Below are 10,319 nucleotides of genomic sequence, written 5' to 3' on the forward strand. Positions count from 1 at the left end.
ATTGCTGAAATATTGCTAAAAGAATGGCGAAAAACTCAACCACTCATTCTTAACAACAAATTTCATCAGTCCTAAGTATATTCGTTATCAGCAGGTAAAACTAAATTTTGGTGCTCAAAAGAACCCGAGTGATTGGTGTTTGGTGATTGGTGTGCATGATCTCTTCGCGAACAACTGGAACCATCACAGACTCTGCCTTTGTCCTTCAGTATTGAACGTCTGAACATATTACAGTCATGTACGTTCAGATTCAAAATCAAGAGTCGGATGGTTTGTTGCAAAACGCCGTATTCGGCGATATTCCAGATATACTGCAGCTGTCTGTTTAATGTATGGTCCAGACAATCCGGTGAACTGTAGTTTGAGCATTGATCTGCACAACTGGGAATCGATGACATGTGCCAGTTAATTCAGCAAGCCTAATCAAGCATGAGTTTCTGAAGATCAAGTTTAATCCGTATCTTCATGGGTGCAAATGAAAAATGAAAAACATCATGGTTGCAGCAGCGTGTATTTGGCGGAACGAAACATGGCTATCGATACAAAGGACACGAATGACTGATGTGTTCTACGACTGACTCGCTGCCGTTCATCGTCCTCCTGTACCTACAACAAAAGTGATTAATTACCTACTTTAATACAGGTTATTCAGCTTGACCTGATCAAGAGAATCCTAATGCATTGCGTGACCGTGTCACAACTGGTTGGGTCTATTATTGTGAAGGGGTGCGCTTTTGTCAGATGATTGTAAATATGTCCGTAAAGCCGAGACAAGGTCGGCGTTTAACATCTCAGTGTCGAGAAATCGTAAGTAATGTGCTAACCTTCTTTAAACAATCAGCTGCTGGTGGTTTAATGTTTCCTGTTCGGGCTTTTAGGCTGCGAGCTCCCCTATTTAATGAACTCGACCAGCCTTATGACCTCCCGGGTCATGCATATGTAGAGTAGCTCAGGTCAAGCTGAACAACCTGTACCTTCGCAGATGTAACTAAGCTCACGGTTGTATTGTGCGGATACGTGTACTAAATATAGTAAGTGTCACGAACTGTGTAATTTGTCTGGGTTAGAGGTAGGCGGGTTTAGCGGTAGCACATAAAGGGCTAAAGTTCGTTACATATTTCATGGATCATTGACACACTTAAAAATGTTTTTATAAATACGATGTAAAAGTATGTAATACCCGTTTTGTTAATTTTGCATCATGTCTATATTTAAGAATCCACCTCCCAGAAAGGTTTTCCTGGTCCCTTGCTGGTGTTAATTGTATTTACCGTTTTTGTCATTATTAATTACATCGTTTCAGTTAAGGTTATCTAACGTTGGTCGGGTGGTGAATGGGTGACCGTGTTTGGCAGCAAGACTCCTGAGAGTTTTGTGGACTCCAGTCCGGCGCCACAACAAAGCACACGTCACACATGTGGTAAGCGAATTTGATAATGAATTAACCCTTTTCACCCTGCAGTGAATGGGTAACTGGTGGGATACGTCATTACACTAATCCTGAGGATTAGTGAATTGAGAATCCACAAGTACATGAGTAAGTTTAGATTTACGCCTCCTTTAGCAATTTACCAGCACTAATACGACTGGGGACACCAGAAATGGACTTCACACATTGTACCCATGTTGGGAATCGAACCCGGGTCTTCGGCTTGACGAGCGAACGCTTTAACCACTAGGCTACCCCATCGCTCTACACAAGTTCGTGGAAACAGGCGCTTTATAAATAGCCAGCATTTATCACTATGTTTCACCATATATTTCAACATACTTTCTTTCCACACCGCCGCCATATAGCTGGAACATTGCTGTGTGCGGCGTAAAACTAAACTCATTCATTCACTCAGCAACACACCTTTTTTCTATTTGTCCATCTAACTGAACATGTTGGAGAAGATCCTGGATCCCATCTTTTCCTTACGATTACTCATGGATGAAAGCATTGAACCTACCCCATCCATCATATGACTGAGACCTGCAGCAGAGAGAGAGCATGTTATCTCTTGTTCCTGTGCATGAGGCAGGTAATTCATATTGTGCCTGTGGTATCACTACTCCTGAAGCATATCATGCATATTGTAACTGTGGTATCACTACCCCTGAAGCATATCGTGCATATTGTAGCTGTGGTATCACTACCCTTGAAGCATACCGTGCATATTTTAACTGTAGTATCACTACCCCTGAAGCATGTCATGCATATTGCAAATGTGGTTTCACATCACAACCCCTGAAGCATACCATGCATACTGTAACTGTGGTATCACTACCCCTGAAGCATATCATGCATACTGTAACTGTGGTGTCACTACCCCTGAAACATGTCATGCATATTCCAAATGTGGTTTCACTACTCCGAGGCATATCGCGCATACTGTAACTGCGGTTTCACTACCCCTGAAACATGTCATGCATACTATTACTGTGGTATCACTACCCCTGAAGCATATCATGCATACTGTAACTGTGGTGTCACTACCCCTGAAGCATATCATGCATACTGTAACTGTGGTGTCCCTACCCCTGAAACATGTCATGCATATTCCAAATGTGGTTTCACTACTCCGAGGCATATGGCGCATACTGTAACTGTGGTTTCACTACCCCTGAAACATGTCATGCATACTGTTACTGTGGTATCACTACCCCTGAAGCATATCATGCATACTGTAACTGTGGTGTCCCTACCCCTGAAACATGTCATGCATATTCCAAATGTGGTTTCACTACTCCGAGGCATATCGCGCATACTGTAACTGCGGTTTCACTACCCCTGAAACATGTCATGCATACTATTACTGTGGTATCACTACCCCTGAAGCATATCATGCATACTGTAACTGTGGTATCGCATATCTCAAATTGCAGATAACACATGTAGTAACTATAGTATTGCTCAACTGAGAGGTAGATGTATATTGTAACTGTGGCATTAATTAACCCTAAGGCAGATGCTGTATATTGTAACTGTGGCATTACTTAACCCTAAGGCAGATGCTGTATATTGTAACTGTGGCATCACTTAACCCTAAGGCAGATGCTGTATATTGTAACTGTGGCATCACTTAACTCTAAGGCAGATGCTGTATATTGTAACTGTGGCATCACTTAACCCTAAGGCAGATGCTGTATTTTGTAACTGTGGCATCACTTAACCCTAAGGCAGATGCTGTATATTGTAACTGTGGCATTAATTAACCCTAAGGCAGATGCTGTATATTGTAACTGTGGCATCACTTAACCCTAAGGCAGATGCTGTATATTGTAACTGTGGCATCACTTAACCCTAAGGCAGATGCTGTATATTGTAACTGTGGCATCACTTAACCCTAAGGCAGATGCTGCATATTGTAACTGTGGCATCACTTAACCCTAAGGCAGATGCTGTATATTGTAACTGTGGCATCACTTAACCCTAAGGCAGATGCTGTATATTGTAACTGTGGCATCACTTAACCCTAAGGCAGATGCTGCATATTGTAACTGTGGCATCACTTAACCCTAAGGCAGATGCTGTATATTGTAACTGTGGCATCACTTAACCCTAAGGCAGATGCTGTATATTGTTATTGTGGTGTCGCTTATCAGTCAGGCAACGCATATTCTAACTGTGGTATCACTTATCCCAGAGGTAGATATTGCATATTCTAACTGTGGAACCACTTATTCCAGAGGTAGATAATGCACATTCTAACTGTGGAATTACGTATGCCTGTGGTGTTGTACCTGTGGTGTTGCATATCCATGAGGGAGGTCATGCAAATTGTAACAAAGCGTGACCAGTGAACCGCCAATCGTGGGAGTGTGATCACTAGGCGTAACGTCATATCAGCGTGACCATGAGGTCACATCTGGGAGTGACCATTGTGTCACATCTGGGCGTGACCATGAGGTCACATCTGGGCGTGACCATTTAGCTGTATTCGTCATGACCGACACGTAAATGTGTCCATCTTGCGACATTTGACCATTGACCATTGTTTGACATCCGGCCTTGACACTGGGTGCTGTCTGGTGTGACAGTCCTGCGGCATATGGGCGCGACCATTCAGTCATGTATGGGTGTGACCACTGGGCGACGCCTGGACTTGACCAATACACGAGCAACTCAGCCGCCGCGGTTTCCACAAAAATGAAAGTCGGACAACTGGTAGTCAAGAAAACCAAACTGATGATTCTAAATTGGCACGGCTCCCACAGCGTGGGTTCGAACCCGGGTAAGTCTCATCCAACTTAAGTAATGAGAAAGTGTGATCACAAATATAACTTGTGTTACAATGAGTGATGTAGCATTAAAGTAGGAAAATATAAAACGTCAATCGCGCGGTGAATTTAAAGAAGGCTGTCCAACAGTTTATCAGTTGATGCCCAGCGTTAGCACAAACAGAACGTCTCATACAATTAAGCTATAGTATGATGTGGCTCGACCCTTACATTATAAGTAAAACATGTCAGTCAATGGAATGCCTTTTCAGCTCTGCAATTAGAATTGACGAAGATAAACCTCGATACCACTCGATGATCGTGTAAATGAGGTTTAAATTCCTTTGTAATAAGTTAAACAAGGAAGTTATTCTTTACTGTATGTAAAACTTACTGTGGCACAGTTACAAGAAATGCACTGCTTTGGATTAAGGAAACTGAAAATGCTTGAGTCATTTTATCTCTTGGAAATCAAACAGAAAGAACGACCCTGTTATTGAACAGATATACATTCAAGGGGCCTGCTTCTGAAGAATTACAATAACATTGCAATATAAACACCGGCTGAAATTCCCGACCGAAATATCGGCTAGGTGAGAAAATATATATTTACAGATAGCAATGGAGACAATCAAATATATATCAAGGACGTTCGAGACAAACATAGTACCTGGGGCGATGTTGAATAGACATAATAACGTTTGAAATAACGACACTTTACTTAGCTTCATGTAGTGTTACGTGGATCCAAAACTTCATATCAGAGCAAAGTAAACGATTTTAAAACTGAATCATGGCGTGTCTTCAAAACTTACCGGATCCGAATTTCCTTGGTGACGATGACCTGTGTCCAGATCGCCTGGAGGAGCTACGATTCTTGGTGTGACGTCTGGACGACCTGATATCGCTACTTTTGTTATGCCTCTTCGCCGGAGAATGGGATTGGCTATCGGACGAGGAATGGTCGTGACCCTTGTTCGACGAACGGGCAGTATTACTATGAAGCATTTCAGGGGGACCAGCGGGAGCCGTTTGGGCGTAACCATCCTCCGACGTCTGGGCATGTAGACTGGGCGGCGACTGGTCGTTACCATTTGACGACCACTGGGTGCGATCGTTTGGCGACATCTGGCTTTGCCTATAGGACGACATCTGGGCATAATCACTGTAAGACTCTTGACCAGTTGGCCGCCCATCCACATAGCCACTGTGTGATGTCTGAACCTCATTACTTGACCGCCACTGGGCGTGAGCATTGGGCTTTCCCATCTCGTTGTAACCATTGTGCCACTGGGCGTGACCATTCGGTTGGGTTTGGTCATGTGACATGTGGGCGCGACCATCTTGCGGCATGTGAGTGTAACCATTGTTTGACATCTTGGAGTGACCACTGTGCGACATATGAGCTTGATCATTGCGCCACATTTGGGCTTGACCATTGTTTGACATCTGGGCGTGGTCATTGCGCGACTTAGGGGTGTGGCTATTGTGCGACATTTGGGCGTGACCATTTTCCGTCATATGGGCATGACCATTGTGCAACTTCTGGGGTTGACCATTAGGCGACTTCTGCATGTGTCCATTGGGCGACCTGCGGGTGTGACCCTCTGACGACATATGGGTGTGACCTTTAGGTGACATAATGGCTTGACCATGGTGCGATATCGGGGCTTGATCTCTATTGGGAAGTTGGTTGGGACCTTCTGACGGGGTCTGGGTTGAACCACTCTTCGGTTTCTGCGCTTGCCGCCCTTGCCCACTCTCCCGGAGCGATATCGAGATGCTTTTCAACTCTGAAGGGTGAAAGATTTTAGGTACGAGAGGATGTTCACATGCTGGGAGATTTAAAATAGAATCGCGTTTTCAAAATGTATTTGTGTAAAGGTTTGGTGTAAAGTTTGCTTAAAATTCGCCAATTTTCACTGAGTTGAGTCATTATTGAATTTATGACAATAATCTTTTCAACTGTAGGAATTCGTTTCACAATACATCAGTTCATGTGTAAACGATCCCTTTAAACAACATGGAATATTTTGAAAAAAATTGCTTAGAACAGTTGCCGGATGAAAATAGCTATATTTATACCAGCGAGTCTAAACGTTTGATGAGGAGTATATATCTATGCATATATCAAAACGTGTATGTTATACTACTAACGTTGAGTGATTGATTTCAGCATCTCCATTTCTTCAATCTTGCTGCCGCCTTCTACTGCTTCAGACTTGAATGCTGAATAAAACACAAACCGATTCAGTTGCATGCTGCGGATCCTTACACGGTTAAGGACATCAACTCTCTACAGAACATCGATAAACATTCGAGTGTCAAGCTTGAGACTTTTCATCGAGATGACGGTGCTTGATTGTACGTTATTGACTTATCTGGGCTGAACGAGATGCATGTGAGGGCCTTTATTAACGTTAATCGGGGTGGATGGGTGTGACTGGGTGTGACTGAGTGGGAGGGAGGGAGGGAGGGGACGTTGAAGGAATAATGCTGTGTACTCACCGTCAGAAGATTGCTGGTCTGCACCATGGTAAATAGACGATGAATTCTTCATCTGTGAAACTGAAAATAATTCCTAAAATCACATCCTTCACTGTTTATCAGCGAGTAAGAGCACGTAATTTTACAACAACCGGTAACACTCCTAATATTAGTATTAGAGGAAGTAATTGTGGAGCAACAAGTAACTGCCGTTTACTGTACATCAGAATTCTACAGCACAATTATGCAACAATCAGTAATTGCCCTTCACTGTAGATCAGAATTCTAGAGGATGTTATTATCTAACAATCATGAATTGCCCTTCACTGCACATCAGAATTCCACAGGACTTAATTATCTAACAACTAGTAATTGAACTTTAGTGTACATCAGAATTCCACAGAACAATTATACCACAATCCGTAATTGCCCTTTATACGTCAGCGTTCTACACTTTTGAAAAATTGTCCTTCACTGTTATTGTCCTTCACTTCAGACAGAAGAATAAACACATTACAATATTGTTTTCCTGTTTATCAGAATGTTACTTGGATAAACGCTATATAAACCGGGAACAAGCCGTTTTTGTGTTTTAGTACTTCCGAGAGAAAGTAGCTTGTCAGAATATATGTGATAAATTTACCGTCTTTCCGGATTTCCTTGATCTCCCCCAAAATAAGTTCCTGGAGTTTCAGCATTTTGTCCATCGCTGTCTCCTCTAAACAAAAGTGCCACACGAGAAATAAAACATTGAACTTTCAACGAGAATTTGCTGCAGTGTCCATTAAATTCATAATAGTAATGTTTAACGCCATTGTAACATGCCCTTCTTTGCCCTTGCTATATCCGAACCAGTTGGTACGTGAAGCATCCTAACCACGATATATCTCATGTGAACTATCCTTATCCTTAGAGCAACCGTATATGATCCACGACATACTAGTATGTCATGTTCAATCTGACCAATTCCAAATCTGTTGCACATTGGAAATACCATGACGAGTCAACCAAGTCGGCGAGTCTGACCTTCCGATCCCGTTACTCGCCCTATACGATAAGCATGGGTTACGCAACACGCAGTAATACATTTACTGCAATTCTTACTATACTACACGTTGATCGAATACTTCGAATCATATATGCATATATCCCAAACTGTTCTGTTTATTTTGACCAATGCCATCCTTACCTTCAGATGGTGTCTGGGCGTCGCCTGAACCTGTAGCCTGGTCCTCGTCAGTATATTTGTCCTGTGTGGTTTCAGCTTTGTGTAAAACAATCAGCAGGATCAAGCATCATGATTCCACTAACAATTGGCCTCTCTGTACACTATTAAGCCGTATCTTGTTTGACTATCGTGCTGTTTAGTGTGTATTGTATCTGTAACAAAGTCTACAGGACCCGTTTTCTGTCCGCAGTAGACTATCTGATTGGCACCCCTCATTATCAGACTATCCGATGGTTGACATCTGTAACAGACTACGTGCAACATACACTATCTGACGCTTGCAACATAAACTATCTAACCAGTGACCTGCCTGCAGCATACGCGATCACAAAAGAGACCTGTTTGGAACATGCTCTATCTGATCAGTGATCTGCCTGCAACATGCTCTATCTGATCAGTGATCTGCCTGCAACATGCTCTATCTGATCAGTGATCTGCCTGCAACATGCTTTATCTGATCAGTGATCTGCCTGCAACATGCTTTATCTTATCAGTGATCTGCCTGCAACATGCTCTATCTGATTAGTGATCTGCCTGCAACATGCTCTATCTCATCAGTGATCTGCCTGCAACATGCTTTATCTTATCAGTGATCTGATTGCAACATGCTCTATCTGATTAGTGATCTGCCTGCAACATGCTCTATCTGATTAGTGATCTGCCTGCAACATGCTCTATCTGATCAGTGACCTGTTTACGACACTCCCTATCTGATCAGTGACCTGTTTACGACACTCCCTATCTGATCAGTGACCTTTCCTTAATGTTGCGACATGATCAAAAAATAGCCTTAGTCATAATCAGCAGAGGCTATGAACAGAAATATTGTCAACATTTCGTGTGTGTGTGTGTGTGTGTGTGTGTGTGTGTGTGTGTGTGTGTGTGTGTGTGTGTGTGTTTGTGTGTTTGTGTGTGTGTGTGTTTGTGTGTGTTCAAAGCATGTTAATGTTTTTCTTTTCTTTCCGAAGTCTTTCTCAGTAACATCCCTTGCGTAGTTGCCTGATGATGAAGAGAATGATTTTATGCCGTTTAAATTCAGAATAAATACATACACATATAATTAATATTTTTTTAGTGATTTTAATTACAGACAGTGCGACAGAACAATCATTCTTCATTAATGTACGGAAAATATCCCGCTGTTCGTTAAAGACAGTGATGAAATAAGTACATGTATCTGATAAAAGCAAAGTTATATCGTATGATTCTGTATGTATGTATGTATGTATGTATGTATGTATGTATGTATGTATGTATGTATGTATGTATGTATGTATGTATATGTGTGTGTGTGTGTATGCATGCATGCATGCATGTGTGTGTGTATGTGTGTGTATGCATCTCTGTGTGTGTGAGTGAGAGAGATTCTGTGTGTGTATGTGACTGTGTGTGAGTGTGTGCGTGAGTGTGTGTGTGCGTGTGCGTGCGTGTGTGTGTGTGTGTAGGAATCGCCACCAAACAGTAATGATACGCGGTGTTTTCGCGAAACGGTAGAAATCACTGACCTTCTTCCAAATCCACCGCCATCGTCAACATCGTCGACACAAACAACACGACAAGTATCACCCGCATCATGTTGTAAACACTAGGAAGAAGAGATCAAAGTTAATCCCTGCACAGCTATCATGTAACGATATGTTCCCCATTTGGGAAGTCATCAAGAGCCAATAAGGAACTGTCCCAAACTAGACAAAATTCGATTCATAAAAACAGAAAAAAAATTATGACGACTTTTCTGAATTATAAAATAGCATTTTGTAACAAGTCTGGACAAAGAGGGCTGAGTACTCACCGACACGTTCCACTTGAGTTTTACTCCAAACTCGGCAAACTTCTTGAATGTTCGCGAAATACCAAATACGACATTTTGCTAACTTATATAGGGCTTTGGTCATTAAAAAATATGCTGAGCATACAATTTCATGACAGAAGTACTTGCATCCGCATCACGTGCCATGCTCAAACGTCATTAACGTTGACAAAATAACCAAAAAAAAACATTGTTGAAAATAATTATCATTCATTACAAGGTTTATGACCTTGGTAACAATGCAAGTTCAACATTCTCACGACCGGCGAAGAATGTTTGTGCAAGATTGATCTCCTTTTGATACTGGTCTATACAGCATAAACTTGAATTCGATCTGTGCACAGGCCATTAAAAATAGATTTTTCGTACAAAGTCGTGTTGTTCCGTTTCGGATTATTCAGGGAATCTTTTATTTTGTCGAAAACAAAATTCTTGTAGGAAAAGGATTCTTGACTGAAAATGACGCCCTGTTCACTGACCTAATACACAAAAGCAAACAACGTTGAACAAATTTCTTACAGGGACATATGTAATGATATATGTCACACTGTAATGAAGATTTACATTAGTGAATGGGGCGGTGGGGTAGCC

The 10,319-nt window shown here is 42.0% G+C and overlaps 1 protein-coding gene across 1 annotated transcript; it reads right to left on the reverse strand.

Annotated features, from left to right (window-relative positions):
* Positions 1–492: 492 nt before the first annotated feature.
* Positions 493–9,744, reverse strand: LOC137267760 (protein rtoA-like). Its single transcript, XM_067802207.1, has 8 exons — positions 9,711–9,744; positions 9,424–9,503; positions 7,880–7,954; positions 7,334–7,408; positions 6,361–6,432; positions 5,019–5,996; positions 1,953–1,975; positions 493–606 (listed from the first exon to the last, which is right to left on the reverse strand). The coding sequence occupies exons 2-8, from the start codon at positions 9,491–9,493 to the stop codon at positions 493–495; spliced, it is 1,407 nt and encodes a 468-aa protein (XP_067658308.1). The 5' UTR covers positions 9,494–9,503; positions 9,711–9,744.
* Between the last annotated feature and the right edge of the window lie 575 nt (positions 9,745–10,319).

The sequence above is a fragment of the Haliotis asinina genome, chromosome 16 (genome assembly GCF_037392515.1).
Source record: "Haliotis asinina isolate JCU_RB_2024 chromosome 16, JCU_Hal_asi_v2, whole genome shotgun sequence".
NCBI classification, from domain to species: domain Eukaryota; kingdom Metazoa; phylum Mollusca; class Gastropoda; order Lepetellida; family Haliotidae; genus Haliotis; species Haliotis asinina.

What these genes read in the sequence shown, in the direction of transcription:
- LOC137267760 (XM_067802207.1), bottom strand. Translation starts at nt 9,493, where the DNA reads ATGATGCGGGTGATACTTGTCGTGTTGTTTGTGTCGACGATGTTGACG. An exon ending in CAAGGAAATCCGGAAAGACG is followed by an intron (nt 6,433 to 7,333) that starts GTAAATTTATCA and finishes TGTTTTATTCAG; the next exon opens with CATTCAAGTCTGAAGCAGTA. An exon ending in ACCAAGGAAATTCGGATCCG is followed by an intron (nt 1,976 to 5,018) that starts GTAAGTTTTGAA and finishes TCTCTGCTGCAG; the next exon opens with GTCTCAGTCATATGATGGAT.